This window comes from Sorex fumeus, unplaced genomic scaffold (assembly GCF_029834395.1).
Source record: "Sorex fumeus unplaced genomic scaffold, SorFum_2.1 ptg000015l, whole genome shotgun sequence".
Classification (NCBI taxonomy): Eukaryota; Metazoa; Chordata; class Mammalia; order Eulipotyphla; family Soricidae; genus Sorex; species Sorex fumeus.
In genome coordinates this window covers 585,659-611,283 of record NW_026606072.1, presented here as the reverse complement: position 1 = coordinate 611,283, position 25,625 = coordinate 585,659, and the positions used below count along the sequence as shown (strand labels likewise).

At 39.8% G+C, this 25,625-nt stretch overlaps 1 protein-coding gene across 5 annotated transcripts in view; it reads left to right on the top strand.

The window, feature by feature from the left end:
• Window positions 1-23,542, top strand: part of ZFR (zinc finger RNA binding protein) — a 72,249-nt gene extending 48,707 nt beyond the window's left edge. For all 5 annotated transcript variants that reach the window (XM_056112000.1, XM_056111999.1, XM_056112001.1 and 2 more), the window contains 9 exons: window positions 171-333; window positions 1,528-1,733; window positions 3,194-3,344; window positions 6,653-6,794; window positions 11,506-11,603; window positions 12,445-12,540; window positions 17,885-18,000; window positions 18,102-18,195; window positions 22,023-23,542. In XM_056112000.1, the coding sequence (XP_055967975.1) occupies window positions 171-333; window positions 1,528-1,733; window positions 3,194-3,344; window positions 6,653-6,794; window positions 11,506-11,603; window positions 12,445-12,540; window positions 17,885-18,000; window positions 18,102-18,195; window positions 22,023-22,202 (1,246 nt within the window). In that variant the 3' untranslated portion in view covers window positions 22,203-23,542. The remainder of the gene's footprint in view (window positions 1-170; window positions 334-1,527; window positions 1,734-3,193; window positions 3,345-6,652; window positions 6,795-11,505; window positions 11,604-12,444; window positions 12,541-17,884; window positions 18,001-18,101; window positions 18,196-22,022) is intronic.
• Window positions 23,543-25,625: the final 2,083 nt, after the last annotated feature.

The following is a 25,625-nucleotide window of genomic DNA, read 5'->3' as shown; positions in this document are numbered from 1 at the left end:
TTGTTTCATATGTGGTGCAGAATATAAACCCCTCACAGATAGAGAAGAAAGATAGTTACTGATACTGGTAAGGAGGCATTTTGTTTGTTTTGCTTGATAGCTTGTGTACTGATGCAATTTTACGGGTTGTATTTTTCTTCGGAAGCCTATATTGATTCTTTGTATTTCAGACGTTATGAAGAAGATATGTACTGGAGAAGAATGGAAGAAGAACAACACCATTGGGATGATCGTCGCCGAATGCCCGATGGAGGCTATCCCCATGGTCCTCCCGGCCCATTAGGCCTTCTGGGAGTTCGACCGGGCATGCCTCCTCAGCCCCAGGGGCCTGCAGTGAGTGTCCACTTATTATTTTTTAATGTAGGGCTTGAAAGTATGCTCAGTGCTGTCTTTAGAAGATTAATTCTGGTGAGGGGTTGTCTTAATTATCTTAAATTTATCTTTATGTAAGTTTTTTGCCTGAGTTAGAAATTTCCTTCATTATAGGTTCTTACTCCTTTGTTTTTATATATAATGACTTAAGAGTATCTGTGAGTCTTTAAATAAAAACTAAATAGAGCAAAGCCTCTTGCCAACTATTGTTTCATACAAGATTTACTAGCCTTTGTTATTTAGACTAACTGGAACAGCTAATTTTGAAAGCCGGTGCTTCTGCCTTCAAAATGATTCTCTTCAAAATAATTACCAGTAGTTTAGAACCTTTTTCCTACTTTAAATTCTGTCTAGAATTCAAATTCTAATTTTCTACTGGTTCTAATTTTTTTTTCTAGAGAAAACAAGCTTGTTTTTTCTGTAAGAAAAGAATGAATTTCTGTTTAGCCTAGTTCTCTTTATAAAGCGGTATTTCTAATCCTCCCCGCCCCCCGCTTTTTGGGTCACACCTGGTGATGCTCGGGTTACTCCTGGCTCTGCACTCAGCAGTGATTCCTGGCAGTGCTCAGGGGACCAAATGGGATGCTGGGAATCGAACCCAGGTTGGCCACGTGCAAGGCAAATGCCCTACCTGCAGTGCTATTGCTCCTGCCCCATCCAACCCTTCTTTTTTAGTCACGGTCCTCCCATTATTCATCGATTTGCTCGAGTGGGCCCAGTAACATCTCCATCCCATCGTGAGACTTGTTACTGTGTTTGGCATATCGAATACGTCATGGGGAGCTTGCCAGGCTTTGCCCTGGAGGCAAGGTACTCTTGGTAGCTTGCCGGGCTCTCCGAGAGGGGGCTGAGGAATCGAACTCGGGTCGGCCATGTTGGCTGCGTGCAAGGCAAACGCCCTACCGCTGTGCTATTGCTCCAGCCCAAAAATAACCGCCTATACTTGGATATCCTTATAATGTGATATTTTGCTTGTTTTGAGGCACATGTTCATATATATACATAATCTTATTAGTATAATTTTGCATATATTACACTCTACTGAGATTTAGTAAAGGAAGAAGATAGGTATACTGGCAGGCATGTATAGTTGAAAGATAATAGCAGACTTTCGCTCAAGAAATGATTTTTTAATGAGGTTTATATTCTTTTTAGCCTTTACGTCGTCCTGATTCATCTGATGACCGTTATGTAATGACAAAACATGCAACCATTTACCCAACTGAGGAGGAACTACAAGCAGTTCAAAAAATTGTTTCTATCACTGAACGTGCATTAAAACTTGTTTCAGACAGTTTGTCTGAACACGAAAAAAGCAAGAACAAAGAGGGAGATGATAAGAAAGAGGGAGGTAAAGATAGGTATGTTTTCAGAATTTTATATAAATTTGGTTTTTTGTGAGCATTTAAAAGTCATAACTTCTTTGTTTACATCTGTATGCCTTATTAGGCTATGTAAGATTAATATATAGCTACATTTTGCTAAAATGAGAATATACAATTCCTTGTGCGTATATAATTAAATATTAAATTATAACTTTAAAATTTGGGGTCGGAGAGATAGTAGGTGGAGTGTTTGCCTTGCACAAAGTCATCTTGGGTTCAATCCCCAGTACCCTATATGCTGGTTCCCCAAGGTCTGCCAGGAGTAAGCCCTGAGCACCTTCAGGTGTGACCCCAAAACAAAAAAACCTTAAAATTTTGTCCATTCTATTTAAATTCATATAACGTTATTTTGAGTTTTTTTCAGTGCAGTCTTTGTAGTTCTCTGATTGCATTCAGCAGGTACTCAGTTGGGTGGGGGCGGTGGGAGGGTTTGGATCACACCCAGCAGTGCTTAAGCACAGCTGGCTGTGCTCCTCATATGTGGTATCAGGGATTGGAGTGGGGTGTTTCAAGAGCAGGAACCTTGCCTACTGTGCTCTCTCTCCCACTCTTCAATTTTATCAATTTATTTGTCCCACGTTTAATTTTCGTTCTCCAGCTTCTCTTCTTGATGGTTGTTGTGGGTGGGTGGGAGGGCCTCCCAAGCAGTGCTTGGAACCAGAGGCCACTCATAGCAACAGGGCAGGTGGTTCATTGCTCAAGCCCAACAATGCTGGGGGCAGCCGTGGCAACATCCATGGTGCCCAGTGGTCTCCTAGTATACACCTGGGAGTGCTGGGCCAGGACCGTGAATTGCTAAGGATCAAACTGAGCAGTGCCTGTAAAGTGCATGTGAAGCATGTGCCACTGAGCCGGCCCCCATGGCTTCCTTTTTGTTGATGCAGTGATCATAGGGACAGATACACCAAAGCTGTGGAAGCCTCTTTATGACATTATGAACTGGAACTTTTCATTTTCCCTTTACCATTGAAATGTATATATGAAGCATGACTCATTTTATGTTTATTATTTAAGACAGAGAAACGGTATCCTTTGCTTGACATCTTTGCAGTTGTCCTTGTGGAAACTTAGTTCTGATTTATACTTTTGGGAGGCCATAGTAGGGGGAAGGATTGGTGTTGAAGCAGACTTGGCATACTTGGGCTGCCTCTGGCTGTGCTCAAAAGTCACTCCTGATGTTACTCAAGGGACCATAAGTCATGCTGGGAATCGAAAGAGCCAAATAAATGTTAGCTGCGTGCAAGACAGGCACCTACCTTTATTCTTATACTGGTTCTAGCCCCATCCTTCCTTTTTTTTTTTCTTCATCTAAACCAAGGATAATTCTAAAACTGAATGGAAATTGATAAAAAGTGTAGTCGTGTAAAAGTTATTTACTATTTTGTGTTCAGAGTTTTTAATTATAAGAAACATAATACAATTTGATTTCACTGCAGAGCTTTAAAAGGAGTTTTGCGAGTGGGAGTATTGGCAAAAGGATTACTTCTCCGAGGGGATAGAAATGTCAACCTTGTTTTGCTCTGTTCGGAGAAACCATCCAAGACATTATTGAGCCGTATTGCAGAAAACCTACCCAAACAGCTTGCAGTAAGTATTACAGAAATACTCACTTTTATCCCTTGTCTTGTTCAAAAGATTTTAACATGACTAAATTTGCTTTGGATCAAACCTAAGTCAGCCTTGGAATTTTTGACTGGCTTTCCATATTGAATTTTTGCTTCACTGTCATTGTCACGGTCCTCCCATTCTTCATTGATTTGCTCGAGCAGGCCCAGTAACGTCTCCATTGTGAGACTTGTTACTGCGTTTGGCATATCGAATACGTCACAGGAAGCTTGCCAGGCTCTGCCGTGCGGGCGAGATACTCTCGGTAGCTTGCCGGGCTCTCCGAGAGGGGCGCAGAAATCAAACTTGTGTCGGCCATGTTGGATGCTTGCAATGCCCTACCTGCTGCACTATCATTGTTGCAAAACACGCAGAACTGTATTGACCCTTGACTTTTTTTTTTTTTTTTTTTTTGGCTTTTTGGGTCACACCTAGCGATGCTCAGGGCTTCCTCTTGACTCTGCGCTCAGAAATTACTCCTGGCGGTGCTCAGGGGACCATATGGGATGCTGGGAATCGAACTCGAGTCAACCGCTGCAAGGCAAACGCCCTACCCACTGTGCTATTGCTCCAGCCCCACCCGCCCTTGTCTTTTTAGACTTTATGGTACTTATATTTAGAATGAAGTCATCTTACTAATTGACTTAAAATATAGAATTTAGCACTTGTCCTTGAATCATAAATGAGAAGACAATTGTCTAGGACAGAAGTAATTTCTATTTTGAAACAAGCTGATTTATAGCATGCTAAAAACAATTTGGTTTTGGTTTTTGTTTTTGTTTTTGTTTTTGTTTTTTTTATGCCTTACCGGACTGTGCTCAGGGATCACTCTTGCAGTGCATAGGGGCCATGTCCAGTGCTAGGATTGAACCCAGGTCAGGTGTGTGCAAGGCAGGAATCTTACTCATTGTGCTATCTCACTATTTCCACGGTCAAGATTTTAAAATTCAAGAGTTAGAGTACATGTTCATAATTAAATATAATTGAAAAAATCTTTCTAATTTGAATTTCTTCAGTTTCACTGATTCTTTTCCATTTTCTCCCTACTATAGTGATAGAAATTGGTTTTATCTTTAGCATATCATGATAATGCACAATTAATAAAATTAATCCTGTTTTTGTCTAGAAGTATAATTTTTTTAAGTTCAGATTTAAAATACTTTTACATGTTAGCTTCTCAGAATCTGTCTGAGATTTAAATTGATAATTCTTTGTATAGAATATGAAATGACTTTTAGAATCTTGAAATTTAAGCATTATAATTCTTTGACTAATTTTATTGGTAATCATGTATTAAACAATAGCAAGCCAGAGTAGTTTGTGAAAACTGCAGACTTATCAGTAACAGACAGTTACATAGAAACTCTCTGTTAAACTATGATAACTCTGGTAGTTAACTAGTTTTTCCTTTTTATTGCCATTGTTCAAGATACAATGTTTCTTATTGTATCTTTTTTTTTAACTCCCAGCAAAATTGGGAGCCAGTTAAATTGGCATTGTATGTCTACCCTGTAGAAGCTTCTGTGGCAGTGAAGGAAGGGTGAAAAGAAAAGGAGGGCCTTGAAAGCATTAAACACTGTCTATGAGTGTCAGTCATGGTGCTTGTAGCAGATGGTAAAGCAGGACATACTGTATCTTAACTAACAGTTAACACAGCTGAAAGCATAACTTCGGACTAGGAAGAGCTAGCACATGCATTGCCTGCGACAGCCCCACACTCCATCCCAGCGTTATATGGACTCTTGAGCACCTCCATTGTGGCCAGAAAACCATAGTGTTCTTATTGTTCAACTATATTAGCAAAGTCCAGAAAGTTAGGACAAGGGTCATAGGGCTTCCCTTGTATGTGGCCAACCCTGGTTTGATCCTGACACCACATGACTTACTGAACACTGCTGGGAGCCCCTCACTACCCTACTTCCCACCAAAAAGCACGTAAGCAGTAGAAATAGAATTCTTTATCATTATAGCTAACATATAATACTGTGAACCAGACACTGTTGTGTGTGCTTTATGTAAATTTAATCCTCCAGCAGCCCTGTAGGCTGGATGCAGTTATTGTCTCCATTTTATAGAAATAGGATTAAAAGTGTTAAATAATTTGCCCAACTTCATATTAAAGTAGCAGAGCTAGGACTTGAATCTTGATACTGTGCCACAAACACCTTGCAATTTTATTGTGGACTTCAGTGGTTAACTCTAATTACATGTCAACTGAATAACAGTGAAAACTTGGTTTTTCTTAATGTTAACTGGAATTTGCTGCTCCCTCATAAAATGCAGATATGTTGATTTCACAAACAAGAGCTGTGGGAACCACTGATACTTGACTTCTGTTTCTGGTATCACAGTATCCAAGTTCTACAAATACATGAGTATTTTACTATGTGGGTACTATTTAAGAAGCTATGGTTTATTTAAGAAGGCAGTGTTTTTTTTGTCCCGGAATTCATCTGAGTTAGAGACAAGTATACATTTATAATGAATGGTAGAAATAATGCTATATAGTAACTCAGTAAGGAAAGTTGAAGAGGGCCAAGAGTGTGACTCAGTCTAAAGCACTTATCTTCCATGTGTAAGCCCTAGGTTCAATTCCTACACTGCCCAAATAGAAAACGAATTATGCCCTTGTGAGTCAGAGAGATAGCTCAAAGGGCTGTAGTGTGTGATCTGCATTTAAGAGCCAGTCCTGCACTGTACCCCTTGGCACTTTGTGGTGCCCCAAACACTACAGAAGCAACCCCTAACTTTCTCTTTGTGTGACCCAAAAATAATAACAAAAGGAATTTTGAAAAGAGCAAGAAGTTGATGGTATAGTGCCAAGATCCCTTGAAGGAAGAAGTGCATGATCTATTCGTTATAAAATGGTTAATGTACAGGCTGGAGCAATAGTATAATAGCAAGTAGTGCACTTGCCTTGCACACAGTCAGTCTGGGTTCAGTCCAGTTCCTGCCAGAGCCAGGAAGGAATAAGCCCTGAGCACTGCTGGGTGTGGCCCCCCAAACAAGCCCCCCCTCCTCCCCCCAGAAATGCTTAATGTGGTAAGAAAGCTCAGAGGCCATAGTGAGGGGTCGGAATGATAGTACATAGAGCCAACTGCCTTGCACACAGCTGCCTGGGTTTGATCCCCGGCATCCCATAATATCCCCCTTAGCACTGCCAAGAGGAAGCACTGAACACCACCACATGTGGCCCCAAAATTCAAAGAAAAAGCCATAGTGAAGTTGTTTTGTGTAATTGTTTTTTATATCAAAGGTCCAGCTAATTTCTTGTACTCTTCATTACATAGGTAATAAGTCCAGAGAAGTATGACATAAAATGTGCTGTGTCTGAGGCTGCAATAATTTTGAATTCGTGTGTGGAACCCAAAATGCAAGTCACTATCACCCTGACATCTCCAATCATTCGAGAAGAGAACATGAGGGAAGGAGGTTGGAGAGCCATTAAGCATTATACTTTTCTATTCACTTTTTTTTTTCCATTTACCTACTCTTTATGATGGCGTTAAGCCCTAGAAGGCAACATGCTGGCATTAGATACGAATTTGATAGGGATTGATTTATATAGCAACCAATTTTTCATAAGATCAGTTCCTAGAAAGTAGATGTGTTTTTTTTTTCCTGTAATATACTTTTATATTAAATATTAATGGTACTGTTTCTTGATTCCCCCCCCCTTTTTTTTTGCTAACCTCAGATTTCTGGAAAATTCAAATTTTCACTGCAGTAACTATCAGATACAAAAGAAAAATTTTTTTGCCACAAATATGACTTCTTGCTCTTGCCTTATTCTTTAAAAAAAAAGACAAGAGTTTTAGAAATAAACTAGTATACTTACATTTTTAAGAAGCTCTGTTGCATATGTTCTCATGAATTTGGCTTGTCTTGAGGTAACTATTTCTAGTTCTCTGAGGTTGCTCTTGGGTTTTGAGCACATTAATGCAAAGGATCTTAATGCACTTTGGTCCAGTACTATACAAGAGATACTGAGAAATGGTGTAAGTGTAGTTATAGTACATTTCAGACTTATTTAACTTTACAATTGTAGATTATGAAATCCTGCTGGTGCCAGCAATGTTGCTTTAGGGACTCTTCTGTAACATTTTCAAAGCTTCAAAAGCTTTTAAACCAAAAGCATGGTCAGTGTCTGCATATGTTGGTTCTGTTGTTTTATGGGTCAGATAAAATTTACTTTGTTTCCTTACATGTTGTTTTTGTACTTCTTAATTTGTTGAGTATGGAGTTAAAGTTTACGCTAATATTTCTTTGTGATACAAATAGAGGAAAAAGGAGTACTATAGAACATTGAAATTATTTTGTCTATAAAGAAGCATCTCTACACTCTCAATTATTACTCCTTCAAATTTGTTTTCTTGTAGCAAAGCAATTTAAGACACTGGGCATTTCACAGCCCAAGAAAAGCACATATTACTAAAATGCAGTCATTGGGAGACATGTCTAATATTGCATCCTTTCTATATACATCATATCAAGACTTGTATATTGTATAAACTTTGCATCTTAAAAATAAATGGGTTTTGTATATGGATCTTTTGAATGAATGAGTTTCCAGTCTAGGTCTAGCCTTGGATATTGTTGGAATAACAGTATCTGAATCAATAGAAACAATTCATCTGCAGCATATGGCTATTAGAATATAAAAATCATGTTTAACGAGTTAAAGTTGCTGTCTTTAGTGTGAAATTATATTCATATTTAACTTTATTTTAGAACATGTTCAGTTCAATTATAGGCTTGATTAAATATAATATCAAGGCTTTTATGTTGCAAAACTCTAAAGTTAGTATTATATCTGTAGTTGAATCTTTGGTAACCTATCCCTCTTCAAGGAAACAAAACTATATTTTTGTCTGACCCAGACCTGAGTTTAGAATTATTGTTCTAAATTTTGTAAGTACGGTGAGAGAAATAATCAGTCCAAAATTAGAAGATTTCACTTCAAGACACTGAGCTGAAAAGTTGGATATGCAAAATGTGTAGAGACATTGATAGTGCTCCTTGCTGCAGATAACTGCAGTAGACCATGTCTTTAGCTTCATTATGAAGATTGCTTCTTTCTTGCTGCAGAATAACGGTATGTATTCTCTCTCACTGCAGCTCCCAATGCTCTGTGTCTTAAAATCATTTAAAGCCTATAGCTTGCTTTGGGGGTTAGTACAGGGGGTAAGGAAGGCTTTGCCGGAAGAGCACATGTGAATCACAAGACTTGGTCTTGTGCGCAGTGTGGTAACTTCTTTAATGAATAATGGTCCTGTTTGATTTTTTTTTAATGGCAGAAATTAAGTAAATGATGAATTTGTCCAAATAGCTGTTAAACACATGGTCAATTTATTTAACGTGTTTGACAGTTAAGTAAACATTTAATTGACTGAAAACTTGAAATGTTAAAAATGTTCTAACCCTTGCTACAGAACTTTTCTGTAGCAAGTCAGGTACTGTGTGTGTGTGTTTTTCTTTCCACCTGTAGCTTATCAGACCCGGTCCAAAGCCTTCTAGCAGAGGGGATTGATTCCTGTCAGGGGTTGCTGCCAAGACATCGGAAGGATTTTTGACCAAGGTTTTCGAAAGCTCAGTGTCACACCTGCCGTTTGATTAAGGAGGGATTTTGGATGCAGGGTCTAGCATTTATTGTCCTTTTTGTGACTTGTTTTGTCCTTGTCTTTTCAGAAATGAGCAGTGTTCACACTAGTTTTTAAATGGTTGGGTGGATTACATGTTTTTATATAACCATGTTAGTTTAAATTAATATATTCCCATTAACTTTTAATCATAAAATAGTGTGGACACAGCATGTCTTCTAACTAGTGATTAACCCCTTAAAATTTCTTAGATACATTCGTGTAGGCTAATTTGCCTTTTAATTTTTTTAAATAAATTAACTAATTGTTCTTTAGTTAACTGGGTATTAGGCATAAAGAATGACTTTAGTGCATTATATCTAAGGGGTTAATCCACTTGAAATATAAAATGGGTGCAAAAATCCACACTCTAAATTTCATAAAAAATTTCCTCAAATTTTGTTTTCAAGTTGCAATAGGTCTCTTGGCATCTTAGAAATTACTACTAAATTTTCACTTACGAATACTTGTGTACAAAAAATATCTTTCTTACATATTGGAGGAAATTATAACATGCAATTAACACCAGAAATTAGAAAAAATTGTTTAGAAGATGGCACATTGTCACTTCTTTTACATTCTAGCTTTAGCAAATATCATAAGTAAATAGGAGACATGGATTCTTCATCATATTCTGTAACTCTCATTTAGGAAGTTGTTCTCTCCCTTTTTTTCTTCCTTCCTTATCTGTGCTTTAACATGATCTTTTTCCTTATCTAAGAATAGCCTGTATCTGTGTTCAATATATGTCTTTATTCAGTGATGGGTCTTGTTTTGAGATTGTTTCTGACCTTCTAAAAAAAAATTTCTGGGTCAGAGTATAGTATAGCTGGTGCGGTGCTTGCCTTGAAGGTGACCAACCCAGGTTGTTTGATCCCACATGCTCCCCCAACCATCACTGGGAGTGAGCCCTGGGCATTGCTGGGTGTGACCCCCAATTTTTTTTTAATTCTAATATCTTTGTCTTAATTTCTGAATTGGGGCCAGAGCGATAGTACAGTTGGGTAGGGTGTTTTGCCTTCCACACAACTGACCCAAGTTTGACCCTGGCATCCCATATGGTTCCCTGAGCACCGCCAGGAGTGATTCCTGAGTACAGAGCCAGGAATAACCTGTGAGCATCACCAGATGTCACCCGAAAAGCAAAACAAACAAACAAATCTAAATATCCCTTCTGAAAAATCTGTACCAGCTGATGATTATTTGAAGAGTTGGGCTATTAAGCCCAGATAGGTGGAATTATTTATCACTTTCAGATAACAATTTTTTAAATTCCATCTACTTAAAAATTAAAGTAATAGCTTTTAATGGCTTTTGAATACTGCTGTAAAATATATAATCTGTTGACTTTCCCAGAAATTATAGTCAAACTTTTAGATGATATTTTTCATCTTTTGTCCCCTAAATTCATTTGGTGCCTTTAGTGATTTATTATGTTTTATTCTAAGTACTCCATAATTGTGTTACTCCTTAGCTGGTGACTATTCGCTAGATTACTTACAAGGCATACAAGTTTTCCATACGTAGAAGAACATCTAAAATCACAAAAAAAAAAACTATAAATTTGATAATCTGAATTTATAAGCACATGAGTAGTTTAATTAGCAAATCTGTTACTTATGTACGTTTTGCAAATATGTTTAGATAAATATAAAATTAACCTCCCAACTACATTTTTTGAATGTAAAAGTTACTACATTACTAAGTTAGTTTCAGATTTTCTCATGTTTTATGTAGCTCGTATGTTTTAATGCGATTGTCTGATGAAATTGGTTATTGTAACTAATTTTATAACTTAAAGAATCCTATCTAATTATTTACCATTAAAACATTCTGCTTATTATATATACTCTTCTATTTCCTCTAATCTATGCTGATTCCTATTGTCTTTTTCTGCCTTGCCCATTATTCTGACTACGCTGATTCCTATTGTATTTTTCTCCTTTGCCCATTGTTCTACAGTTATTATTTACAGGAGTTTGGATTTCAAAGGGTATTTCCTAACTAAAGTATCCCTGTGGAAAAAAAGGCATTGAACTGCTAGAAATGCCTGTTTGTGCTCTTCATTTTATCTGGTTATTATTGGTCATTCCGTATTTATCATCTTCTTCTATATTAGCCCCAGAACAATCTGTGACCATTTAAAATACAGAACAAACCCAAGAGTTTATTGTGTAACCTCATTAAGGTGGATTTTTGTGTTCCCCTTTGTCTTGTCTTTTTTGTGCTAGTACATTGTGTCCAGTAATCCCTCCTTTTTAATTTTGGTGGGTAGGGTTTAAATCTCCAGACTTATTATGACTACTTACACTACTAGATTGAAGGTGTGGATTCTTCTTTTGACATTCGTATTGGATTATGTTGAAAATAATCCATGGGTACAGTAAAATGCTGAAAAATTCTCAAATGGCTCATGTGACACTGATGCTGCTTTAAGGAAGTGTCTTGCTCACCTGGTCAAACACCCATTCCTCACTGCATTTTGCCAATTCAATCCATTTTAGATGTAACCTCGGGTATGGTGAAAGACCCACCGGACGTCTTGGACAGGCAAAAATGCCTTGACGCTCTGGCTGCTCTACGCCACGCTAAGTGGTTCCAGGTTCGGAACATCATTTTACTTTTTTCTTGTAGCCTTATGAGAGAGTAGTTCAGTACATGTTTAACTGTGTTTAAACATTTCAAAAGATTACCCAAGCAATACTATTTAAATTAAACCTCAAGAAATAAGTTAACATAGAAAGTTGAAGATCTGCATATTGCAGTTGTTATTGATTTGACAATAACTTAGACTTGGGGGAGTTTTGTGGTTTGGACTTTTTTATTTTATTTTTAGTGGCTATATTTAAAGTTGACTTGTTCAGGAGCATCATGTTTGTATTATATTCCATAAGGCTGCAGATTAACTTTGCTTTAAATAATGGAATATGTTTAAAGCTTTGTGTATAATTTTAAGATTTCCCCCACTCCCCACCCCCTCTTTCTCTCAGTTACCAGTGTAGGGAGTGAAAGGTGAGGAAGCAGCTGTTTGGTTTAGTGACTTTGCAGTCCTGCAAAGGCACAGAAGGGAAACCAAGCAGATTTCCTTAACCTTTCAGTCCCTAGACAGACTTTTTAGCTCTTTACTTTTCCTTTTATTTCTAATGTAGACAGATTTTTTTAAGTTTACTGTTTTAAATGAACACAGGTCAAGGTTCACAGGGGATCAAGAACTTTTATTCTTGTATAATCTGTTTGCTTTGACCTAAAATACCAGCTTTTAAATACTAACCCTGCTGTAAAATACTGCTGTAAATGGCAGCTCATCGGATCCAGTTTAAGCGTGGTTGTTTTATTTTTTTATCTGAGCTTCCATTGAACAGTGGTATTTTAACTTTTTTTCAACAAGGGATGATTTTGATATTTCCAAGATTAATTCCGTTGGTTTTTGTGTTGCTCTCAAGGCTAGAGCTAATGGTCTGCAGTCCTGTGTGATTATCATACGTATTCTTCGGGACCTCTGTCAGCGAGTTCCTACTTGGTCTGATTTTCCAAGCTGGGTGAGTAATGTGTAACCTGTTTGTTGGTGGGTATGTACCTGTGCATCGGGGGAAGAGAGCGAAGTGTTAAATTTTTCTTTTTTTTTTTTTTTATATCAGTTGACATTTAATTTTAAACTTCTTGTTTGGGAGACCACACTGTCTGTGCTCAGAACTTACTACTAGCTCTTCACTCAGGAAATGACTCTTGGTAGGGCTTGAGGGATCATTTACAGTACCAGGAATCAAATCCGGGTTAGCTGCATGCAAAGCAAGCAAACAGGTGTCTAATTTCCTAAATATTTCCTTTCTCTTACATTGAAAAATCCTGAGATAGTTTAAAATCTTAGTGTTTAATTTTCTGAGAATTTAATATTTGAAGAATTGCACTTGCTGGAGAGACAGCTTTGAACATGTGCTTCGCATGCAAGAAGTCCAGGTTCAAGAACTGGCACCATATGTCCCTGAAACATCTAGCCAATAGTAGCCACTGAGCACCACTGGGGTTAGGTTCCCTTCTAAGAAACAGATGTGTGGGACCAAAGTGAGAGTACATCGGGTAGAGCAATTGCCTTGCACACGGCCAACCTGGTTCAGTCTCTGGCATTCCATATAGTCCCAAGCAGCACCTGGTGTGACCCAAAAATCGCGCGGGGGGAAGAAACAGAAGTTTACTTGAATTTCCTTCACCTTATTTCCTTTTCTCACAATGTTAAGCAAAAAGCTGAAATGAGCTTTTGGAAAGATGTATGGCAAAAGAAATTTTTTTAATCAGAAAGATAATCACAATCACAACCAACCTGTTATTCGTCGATTGCCTCGAGCAGGCCCCAGTAACGTCTCTTCGTCCTAGCCCTGACATTTTTTTTTAGGAAATGCAATATTCAAGGCTCTTTCAGAGTTAGGAGAATGAGACCGTTCATTGTTACTGGTATTTGGCATATTGGGTACGCCACGGGGAGTTTGCCAGACTCTGCCGTGTGGGCAGGTTACGTTCCGTAGCCTGCCAGTTTGTCTAAAGTAGGAATGAGATGATAAGATGTCGCGCGGCTGCGCGCTTCCAGGAGCTGGGTTTTATAGTCTCTGAATCTTGGCTGTTGATGGGATTACACGGTGCCAGGGGGCCAGTTGGTGCGTGTGACCCCCGCCTACTGGAATTTGGAGGATCTGGGTGGAGGATGCCCAGCCCCAATCCGAGTAGGCTTGGAGATCTCGGCCCCGGAACCCGCGTGGCTTTGTCCCTCTGCCGGTACCTTCATGTGTGCGGAGAGTGGTCTCAGCATGGTGGTGGCTGGTTCTACAGAAAGATAAAGCATTCCACAATAATGCATAAAGTTAGGAAACTTAATACCAGAAGGTACAAAGTAAGAAGTAGATTCAGGAATAGGATCAGTGGTAGGACCATATGTTTCTTTTTATTTATTTATTTGGTTTTGTGGCAGCAATTGGCAGTGCTTAGGACTTATTCCTGACAGTTCTCTGGGGACCATACGTGGTACCATGTATTGAATCCAGGTTGTCGTCATGTCCCTACCTCTGCTGTACCTACCTCTAGTCCAGAGCATTTGCTTCTCAGATGTGAGGCCATGGGTTCATTCCCTGGAACTAAGTAAATAAGCAAGTGAAACTGGGTAGCCAGCTCAGGACCAGAGCTTCCATCCTGCCACTGATGATCTCCTGAGCACTGCTTCAGGAGTAGCCCCTGAGCAAGCACTTAGTGTGGCCCAACATGCCTTCCCCGATAAACAGGGTAAAAAGAAAGATACATGCATGAATATGCATCATCTGTGTACCTGGTTTTTTAAGCACAGGTATTTTGTTGATGTTGGTTCCTCAACAGCAAAAATTTAGATGAGAAAAGAGTGATCCATTTAAAAATATAATTTCAGAGTTAGATTAACTAAGAGTAAATGACGAGGATTGTCTTAATTCTTTCTTTGAACCCAGGTGTAGCAGGGCTGTGTTTGTTTACAACTTACAAACATCCCAGAGTTCTTTGTCAAATAAGGGCACAGGAGATCTGTCGGGTTCTCTGTGTTGATTATATGGTATATTCCCTTTGGGCATGCCATGTTTAACTGGCATTTATTTGAAAGACACTTAGTCTCTGGCTATTGAATACTAATTTCAGGAGCAAGAAAGATCGTATCCACGTATTACCAGGTTGGATATATGTACAACCTAGTAAAAGGTATACTAAATGCCTCTGAATTACTCTTTTAACATAGTTGAATAGGATGCTTGCTTAGAGCATGGCCAACCCAGAGAGTTTGATCCCCGGCGCCCCATGTGGTCTCCCAAGCCCTCCAGCTGTGATCCGTGAGGACAGGGCTAGGAAATCCCAGATGTGGCCCCAGTAATAAAAGAGTTAATTTACAGGGTCAAAGAGCTCAGCAGACAGAACAAGTGCTTTGTGGGTCTGATCTCTGACACTGCGTGGTTTCCAAAGACTGGGAGTGGGGCTGGAGCGATAGCACAGCGGGTAGGGCGTTTGCCTTGCACGCGGCCGACTCGGGTTCAATTCCCAGCATCCCGTATGGTCCCCCGAGCACTGCCAGGAATGATTCCTGAGTGCAAAGCCAGGAGTAACCCCTCAGCATCGCCAGGTGTGACCCGAAAAGCAAAAAGCCAAAAAAAAGACTGGGAGTAACCCTCTAGCACGGAGCCAGGAGTAGCCCCTGAGCATAGCTGGATGTGGTCCACAAACCACAAGTAGTCTGTAAGGTAGTGTTACATGAGTTATATATGACTCTAGAGGTGGTAGTGGTGCTACGCCTCAGGGTGCTTTGGAGGTCACTCACCCCACTCCTAGCAGTACTCAGGGACTTTCCCATGCACTGTCAGGGACCAAACTCAAACTGCTGCATGCATATCATACACTCAGTCCTTGAGCTCCCCGCCCCCCCCCCATGACTTTTATTTCTTTCGACATAACCTTGTATTGGGGTGGGGGGTAGTGAGTGGACTGCACCCAGCAATGCTCAGGGATCAGTCCTGACAGTGCTCAGGGGACCATCTGTGGTAGCATGGATTGAACCAGGGTTAGCCGTGTGCTGCAGAGCATGTGTCTAATCCATTCAACCCCGTTACTGTCTTTTTGGATCCCCAAAATGACATTTATAACAAAAGATGAGTTGTGGAGAAAACTCAAGGGACTGGAGCACATTCTTTGCATGGGGGCTTCCCACAGTCAGTCCTGGAACCATTTCTTTCCCGAGCAGAGCACAAAAGGGAGGAAGACCCAATGATCTGGAACTTGAGGGCATGGCTACGTGATAGGGCCCTGCCTTGCGTGTATGACACATGTGAGGCCACAAGTTCAATCCCCAACACCGCCGTAGATGTGCAGCTCTGGGCCATCACAGCAGCACAACAAAGTGAGGGCAGGGACTGGTCTGTCAGCTATAAAGGGACAGTTTCCAAGAAAGACAACGATCGGTATCACTATTCTTCCTATTTTAAATAACAGTTGAAATGTGTGGTTCATTATTTCCACATACTTTATTGATTATCCAAGACTTCCACGTGTTTTTGGTTTTTGCTTTTGCTGTTGGTTTTGGTTCATTTTAGGTTTTGGGTCACACCCAGTGGTGCTTAGGATTTACTCCTGGCTCTGGAGCCTATGGAATGCCGGGATTGAGTCCAGGTTGACGGCTTGCAAGACTAGCACCCTACTTGCTACACCACTGCTCTGCCCTTTGGGTAGTTTTTATAAGATGTTTTATTTAACACACTGATGCCAGCATTGCAGTTTTGTTAATTAAACTACATTCAAGTATGCACTGGCATGAACGTGTTAATGTTTTTAAAAAGTATTTTTAGGGAGGCCATATCTAGTAATGCCTGGGAGCTGCTCTCAGCATGGTGCTTAGTGCACTGTGCAGTGCTAGGAACTAAATCAACCTGGGGCTTCCATGTGCTTCTAGCCCTTTGAGGCATCTCATCCCAGGCCAAAAGAAAAAGTGTTCGGGAAGATAGAGAGGTAGAGGGAGGTGGGGGGTGTCATGCCCCTGCAGTGCTCAGGAGTACTTGGTTACCTTGCATTGCTAGAAATTGTACTTGGTCTCACTGTTGTAAGGCAAGTTTTCCACCACTAAGCCACATCCCCAGCCCTAAAGGAATAATTTTGTTGCCTTCATGATAATTTGTACATTTTTCAAGGTTTCTGTTTATTGTTTTGGGTGAGGGCGAGGTGTGGTTCTTTGTGCTGTGTGCCACAAACTAGTAAAACCGAATTCAACTAAGAAGATCTAAATAAAATAATTTTCAGATTTTGGAAGAAAGTAAATAGAAATGGACAAAAGATGGGGAGAGCATGGAAGGATAGAAGACTAGCAGAAAGCTCCTGCTTTGCAAGAATGTGTCCACTGAGACCTTACTGTGGGGCCCCATCCCACTTGCCCAAGTGAGGTCCCAGTTCTACTGTTGGGGATCCCTGCCACTACAGTGAGTCTATTCTTCTGACATACCTTAGCCAGGACATTAGTCCATGCAAGCACTAGTCACTGCGACAGACACACACACACAGAGTGGGACAAGAAGGGGAGGTAAAAAATAATAAAAATCAGGGGAACTTACGTGGAATTTTCAGAAAGGAAGTTTAGGCTGGAAATGGAAGAATGAACTCCAGGTGAGATTTCTTTTACTTCCCCAACTTGCAGTAACATTTAAGCTCTTGTTTTAAGGCTTATGGGGTCCCTTAAAAACCTAAGCATAGTTCAAGTTAGCTTTTAGTGATGCTGGCTAGTAGTAACAAAGTTTCTGTTTTACTTTCAGGACTAATTTTGTATTACAGTGGACTGAATTTGTATTTTAGTATTTTATTCAAATACAAGTCAGACTCTACCCATCACCTAGGCATCAAAATGAATCCATCACTGTCGGGCTCTCTCGAGTCTTGGTGCCCCATATGTCCTCTCGCTTTGGCAGCCTTAGTTCTGTGGTCTGAATCCAGTTGTAATGCTCAGCAAGGTGTATGTATACACTTCAGTTACAGTGCTGCACATACCCATTGTTATGTACCAGAATTCACACACTTTTGTGGCACCTTGAAGGTTCCTGATGCCGCCAGTGCAGAACTAAGTGCGTGGCCAGCACAAGATCAGTCTCCAACGTGCATGGCAGGCAGTTCAGCTGCTGAGCCATCCCTGCACCCCTGGAATCTCTTAAATTTGCATTATATTTGCCTTTTATGTTTTATTTAATTTTCAGTGTTCTACTATGTAATTTTAGGGGTGGGTTTTTTTTTCATGATTTGTTCTATAAAATTTTAAGTCTTTAAATGGGTTTTCATTCTACTTGTGTTTGAAAATGAATGAATTTTGTTGGTCTCTGTTAACTGTTTCTTTTATTATTATCATTTTAGGCTATGGAGTTACTAGTAGAAAAAGCAATTAGTAGTGCTTCTAGTCCTCAGAGCCCTGGAGATGCACTGAGAAGAGTTTTTGAGTGCATTTCTTCAGGAATCATTCTTAAAGGTAGGTTTTGCTTTATTTTTAATGTTCGTGTGTTTGGTTGAATAAGAGTTCTTTTACAGATTGGTAATGCCAATGCTTTTTCCCTGCGATGGTTATTGTAGGTAGTCCTGGACTCCTGGATCCCTGTGAAAAGGATCCCTTTGATACCTTGGCAACAATGACTGACCAGCAACGCGAAGATATCACATCTAGTGCACAGGTACCAGTGTCTTCCTAATCACAAAATTTTATTGGGTTACTATCCCTAAGTTTTATTTTTTATTTTATTTTATTTTTTTTGCACTTGTCCTTTAAAATAAATCATTGCAGGGGCCAGAAAGAGTAAAGCAGGTAAAGTGCTTGCCTTGTACATGGCTAACCCCTTTGGATTCCTGGCACCATATTGGGTCCTCCAAACTCCTCCAGGAGTGATCCCTGAGCACAAAACCAGGTGTGCATGCCTGCATCCTCGAAAAAATAAAAGGTTAACAGTTAACTCTCCTGCCACTGTCATATGGATCCTGTCGTCTATCAGGATCCTGTCATGTAGATCCTGGGATCTGGAGACATAATAGCACAGAAGTTGACACACATGCCTTGGCCCCAGTTTCATCCCTCACACCACATGGTCCCCAGGGAGTACCTCCAGTGCATCGAAGGATGTGGGCCAAACCCTCTGCCCCAACTCTAAGGTGCTGACCTTAAAGTTCCTTAGTTTCAATACCATTTCTGCCATCTTACCTACAAAATCGGGATAAAAGCAGTATCTATCAAGATTGTTGGGAGAACTGGATTAGTTAATATGTCTAACTACAGTTTTTTTGGGGGGCCACATCCAATGATGCTCGGGGTTAATCCTGACTGCACTCAGAAATTATTCTGGCAGTGCTTGGGGGACCTTATCGGGTGTCGTGAATCCAACTCGGGTCAGTCACATGAAAGGCAAGTACCCTATCCACTGTACTCTGGCTTCTCTCAACTACAAGATCTTAATAGAGTTGGACAATATCATATCAATATATCATTCTATTAGAAAAAAAATTTTCGAAAGAAAGAAAAATCTGTATGAACCTAATGGGTTAAAAAAATAAGTCAACAAGTGGGTTTTATTTGATTTTGGGGACCGAACCTAGCAGTACATACTCCTGGCTCTTTGCTCAGGGATCACTCTTGTCCGGACCCAGAGGACAAGTAGTGCCCAGGGATCAAACCCCGGTAAATTACACACATACTACCCCAGTAGAGAACTTACAGCTTTCCTTTTTTCTATTTTGAAAATATGCCAAAATGGATGAGAACTATTAACTGTGATTATTAGTATTCTACTCTAAAGCAGACAAGTTGTATTTAAGATCTCAATTTGTTGTCTCTTCTACCAAGGATAATTTGAATATGCTGAGATCTCTGTAGCAGTTATACAAGCGGGTAGGGCACTTGCCTTTCATGCTGCCGACCAGATTTGGTCCTAGCATTCTATATGTCCCCCAAGCAATACAAGGAGTAAGATTCCTGAGCACAGCCAGGTGTGGCCCAAAAGCAGTTAAACCAAAACAAAAGAAATAATGCTGAGATCAGACTGTGAAAATATATTGACAAAAAGTTGATAGTAATAGATCATAATATTTTAAAGGAGGTAGAGAGATAGTACAGCGAGTAGGGTTCTTACCTTTCGTATAGCTGACCTGGTTTGATCTCCAGCATCCCATATGGTCCCGCCCGCCCTCCAGGTATGATTCCTGAGTGCAGAGCCAGGAGTAACCCCAGGCCTCTCCAGATGTGACCCCAAAACAAAAAAGTATAGACTCAAAAGATTGCCCATTCTTGTATATTAAAGAAGTTTAGGTTTAATATCTTTGGGTTTAATTTTGTGTGCATGAAACCCTATCATTAACAGTATTATAAATCACAGCAGACCTCAATTTTATTTTTAGCTTTTTTTGGGGGGGGCTCATACCTTGGCAATGCATGGGGGTTACTCCTGGCTCTGCACTCAGGGATCACTCTTGGCGGTGCTCAGGGAACCATATGGGATGCTGGGAATCTAACCCAGGTCAGCCACGTGCAAGGCAAACGCCCTACCCTCTGTGCTATCGCTCCAGCCCCTCAATTTTATTTTTAAACAAAAAATGTTCTAGCTTGCTCTTCTCCCTTTTTTTGTATTTTGTTGTTGATGTTGTCATTTTGGGTCATGCTCGGCAATGCTTAAGGGTTACTCCTGGCCCTGCATTCAGGGATTACTCCTGGCAGTGCTGGAGGACCACATGGGATGCCGAGGATCGAACCCGGGTCAGCCACGTGCAAGGCAAACGCCTTACCACTGTGCTATTGTTCCCGCCCTGCTCTTCTCTCTCGAATAAGTATCTCACTCATCTTTACGTATCTTTGCTTGCTCAAGTTTTCCACTATGAGACATCTGTAGTCTCTTGAACATGCACTTCCTATCTCTCTTGCCGTCTCACATCTTTCTAAATAAGTTTCATTCCATAGAAACTACCCTGGGACTGGAGAGATAGTAGAGTAGGTAGGGCGCTTGCCTTGCACACGGATGACCTGTGTTCAATCCTGGTCATCCCATTTGGTTCCCCAGGCATGGACAGGAACTGGTCCAGAGTGCAGAGCCAGGAGTATCCCCTGAGCATTACTCTGTGTCACCCAAAACACAATCCTGCTTCACTTTAAAAAATAAAAATAAATTTTGTAAAACTAATTTGGGACAGGGCAGGACTTGATACTCGGGACAAAGTGTGCAGTATAGTTAGTTGGTTGGCCAGCCAGCTGCTTGTAAAGCAAGCGCGTTATTTCTTGCACTGTCTCTGACCACCTTTTTTGTTTCATGGGGTTTTTTTGTGCTTGTTTGTTTTTGGTGCTCAGGGTTGACATGGTGATGGGATGGAACCTGGGCCCTCCATATGCAAATTGTGCACAGTTGCATATGCGTCTGAACTGTCCTTTGAAAGGTTTACTTTCTGTAACTCTCAATAAAGAATTAGTATTCTATTAAGATAAATATTTCTACTTTTCCACTTCCGAGTGCGTGGTAGTTGCAGTGAAATTGAAAAGCACCCATAATGGCAAAATCTAAAATTACAGACTAACCATAGGGCTGTATGAATTGAAGGCAGATTTTTTCAGATTTCAATGATCTGTGTATGAAAAAAGCTCAGGAACAGAAATCATGTGAGTTTTGGAACAGAAGTAAATAGGGGTTAGAAATTAGTCTCAGGCTACATACAGGGGTTAACGTGCTTGTCTTGCACTTGGCTGACTCCAGTTCAATCCCCAGCACCATTTATAGTCCTTGAATGAACCATTTTATAGTTTCTCAGCAGTGTTTCCATATGACTCAACAGTTTAACTCTTAGTTATATATGTGACCAGAAATCTGAAGATGTGTTCATACAAATAACTTGTACAGAAATATTTATGTGTAAGGGGTAGTTCAGAAAAAGAAGTAAGTATCAGCATTTCATGATATCTTTCAATATTGTTGATTTAAAATGGCCTGTATACAACAGGTAGGGCGTTTGTCTTGCACGCAGCCAACCCAGGTTCGAATCCCAGCATCCCATATGGTCCCCTGAGCATCGCTGGGTGTGACCCAAAAAGCAAAATAAATAAATATAAAATGGCCTGTATATAAATACTTATGTTGTAAAAATTCTTAGTTGATAAAATGACCAGCTAAAGTATGAGGAGTAAACTGTGGGGTTAGCGCATGCTTACACAGATGCCTTGAGTCTGTATAAGGATGTTGACAGTAAAGGTAAGACTGTGGATATTAACCAGAGTGGGTCTTACTCAGTGGGTGACACACTTTCTTTTGCTGTGTATTGTTTCAGAATTTTTTACAAACTCAAATAGTTTTAAGATTGAATTTTTAATTTGTGTTTTATGCAACATGTACATCTACAAGCCTAAAAATAAAAGCCCGGTACTCGACGAATATTTCAGGTTCGAAATGGTATTGTTCAGGTTGTTACAGTCCGCGCTCTTCAGGGATAGAAACGCCCCTAATAATTGACAGAATCTTAATTTTCTCCGTTGCAGTTTGCGCTGAGACTCCTTGCATTCCGCCAGATACACAAAGTGCTGGGGATGGACCCATTACCCCAAATGAGCCAGCGGTTTAACATCCACAACAACAGGAAACGAAGAAGGGACAGCGACGGAGTTGATGGATTTGAAGCTGAGGGGAAAAAGGACAAAAAAGATTATGATAACTTTTAAAAAGTTCCTGTAAATCTTCAGTGTTAAAAACAACAGGTGCCCATTTGTTGGCCGTTTTCATTCATAATAATGTCTACTTTGAAAATTTTATCAAAAGAATTTAAAGAATTTCATAGAAGAACCAAGTTTTTCTATGACATTAGAATCTTTATGTACAGTGTTAGGTATTATATGAATGGAAAGACATCTCCCCCAAAATTGCTCTCCAACTAGGGGGAAAACAATTGCTCATATATATTTTCCTCGTAATTTTGGTTTATTTACTGTTCCCGCTATTTTTGTGTCTTTTATTAACTAGTCTTATTAAATCTTTACTGTATTTAATGCAGTATTTGTGCTTCAGTTGCTATGTGTATTTTGATATTTTTTATTTAGACATTTTGTTTGCTCATTGACACTAGTTACTTTGTGTTATAGATGATATCCTTTACCCTTTATATTTTAAAGCAGTACGTTTTTTTGTAACGTGAGACTGCAGAATTTTATCCTTTAGTTTTGTTACTCTATATGTGATGGATTACAATATAAAAAGTTGCCCTGCCATTTAAGTGCTCAGAACTGAATGTTTCTGCAGATCTTGTGGCATTCGTCTCTCTAGTGTGATATATAAAGGTGTAATTAAGACAGATTTCTGTTAATCTAATCAAGTTTGCTGTTAGTTGTGCATTAGCAGTATAAAAGCTAATATATATTATATGGTCTTGCAACAGTTTTAAAGCCTCTGCATAATTGATAATAAAGATGCATGACATTTTTGTTTTTAATAGACTTTTAAAATTATAATTTTAGGTTTGACACGTAGATCTTTGTACAGTTGACTTTTTGACATAGCAAGGCCAAAAATAACTTTCTGAATATTTTTTTCTTCTGCATAAGTGGAAAGGGCATTTTTCATATATTAGTGGGCTAACCAATATTTTCAAAAGAACTTTATCATTTATCATTGTGCAACTAACGACAGTAACTAGCCCTTAATTATGATGACAGTTCTTTATTGGTGTGTGTGAGATTACTCTAGCTACTATTACAGTATAACAGTTGATTCTGCCCCCTATTCCCACACCCTATCACCCAGATAATTTACAGTTCTATTAACAGTGAGGTTGATAAAGTATTACTGTTTTAAAAAATTAAGATTATCTAAGAAAAAAACAGAAAATTATTTGGTGTGGCCATCTTACATGCTTATGTGTCCTACAAAAAGCTAAATATTCTAGCAGTGGTGTAATGAAGAGTTACATCTTACTGTTGATGTATGTATGCTCTGGTATACAGATGTCATTTTGTTGTCACAGCACTACAGTGAAATACACAAATAAAAACTTAAATTCATATAATGACTTAAGACTTAAATGTGTTATGTTAGATTATAGGCTACTTTTGTTTTGAAAGTGAGTTACGCTTCAGCAAAGCCATACTCCAATTTAGTATCATGCTGGTTCATTTGTAGTTTTGAGTCAGAATCTTCCCCCTGACTTTTCAGCGTTATTCTTTTAAAAATTTGAATCTTTCTGTGTTGGAGAAATAGTACAGTGGGTAGGGCACTTGCCTTGCACTGACGTGCGTTTGATCTCTAGCATCCCGTATGGTCCCTCGAGTACTGCTAAACTATAATACAAAGAAGCATTAGTTATATACTATTTTTAAAATTAAGGGTGTTTTGATTTATCATTGATTTAAAAAACTAAGTTTCAGGAATATAGCTTCACATCCCTGTGTGTGTAGACCTCCGGACCCACCATCAAAGTTTGAGTGCTGTTCCCATAATCAGATTTACCCCTAACCAATTCCTAAACCAGTTGTTTGGCAACTAATTTTACTTGAGAGTTATTCTTCTGCTTCTTAGACCAAATCTTCCTACTATTCGTGATAAATTTTGTCTTGTTTTGGACTGACACCCACCGTGGTGTAGGGGACTTACTTCTGGCTTTGTGCTCAGGGGTCATTCCTGGTGGGTTCAGAGGACCATATGGGGTGCCAGGGATCAAATCTGGGTTGGCTGCATGCAAAGTGAGCACCTTACTGTACTATCGTCTTGCCCTGTTAGGATAAACATAATGATAACCCAAATACATTGGTTCCTCCCTACCCACCCAGAATTATAAAATGTATTCAAAATTAAATTTTTGTCTTCGCTGGTTTGTTTGTTTGTTTTTTAACCATGTATTTGAATAAGCTAAAATCTAAAAGTACAAAATCAGATAATTCCGTAGTCACTTGCTACACATAGAAAAGCAGAACAGATTTCATCTGCATTTTAACCAATACCCAAACTAAGGTCAGAAATGATGTCTCGTGTAATATTTCCAGGGTGTCTTACTTTTCCCAGAAACAGATAAGAAATTCTGAGCCAACATCAAAGATTTCGCTAGAAAATTCCAATATGATTTCTCTTTAAAAGTGTGAACATCTGGGGGCTGGAGCACAGCAGGTAGGGTGTTTGCTTTGCATGTGCTCGACCTGGGTTCGATTCCCAGCATCCCGTATGGTCCCCTGAACACCGCCAGGAGTGATTCCTGAGTGCAAAGCCAGGAATAACCCCTGTGCAACGCCGGGTGTGACCCAAAAAGCAAAAAAAAAAAAAAAAAAAGAACATCTAACACCAAGATGTGAACATCTTGAAACTGCATGGTATAGTAACCAAAGCTGAATACAGTGGCCACTCCCTTCTAGCAGATGCATTTCAGACACATCTGACAATTCACCGCAAATAGTTCATTCACAATTTAGCAGGCTACTCTTGGAGCATTTGATTCTTTTTTCTTTTTATCCTTTGTTCCTGGGTCACACCCATCTATGCTCAGAGCTCATTCCTGGCTCTGGGTGCTGGAGAAATAGTACAGCAAGTGGGGCGCTTGCCCTACATGAGGCCGACCCAGGTTCCATTCAGTCATCCCATATGATGTCCTGTGCACTGAAATAAACAACAAAATATCCTGGCTCTGTGCTCAGAGATCACTCCTGGTGCAGGGCTCAGGAGACCATATGGGGTACCAGGGATTGAAATCAGTCAACCATGTTGCAAGGCAAGCACCTTGCCCGCTGTACTGCCTCTCCAGCTCCTGGTTCTACTACCTCTCAGACCTCCCAAATTAGAGTGCAGTTATATCTATTAAACGAATCTTACGTTACTTCCCATTTCCAGCCCGGATGTGCGCAGCAAAGCTTGTACCTTGATTTATGAGATCCGGGTTTGATACACACTGTCTCCTGCAGATACAGTCAGAGTAGAACAACAGTGTGCTTACCCACATGTTGGTTGGACTTAGGTGCAAAAAAGGTGGGGAAGGAGGGTTAAGAGATAGTAAGGATATAAGGCACAAGCACTCGGCACGACATAGTCCCCCAAGAACCACCATGAGTGATCCCTGAGCACAGAGCCAGGAATAACTCCTGTGTAATCACTGGTTTTATCCCCCAACA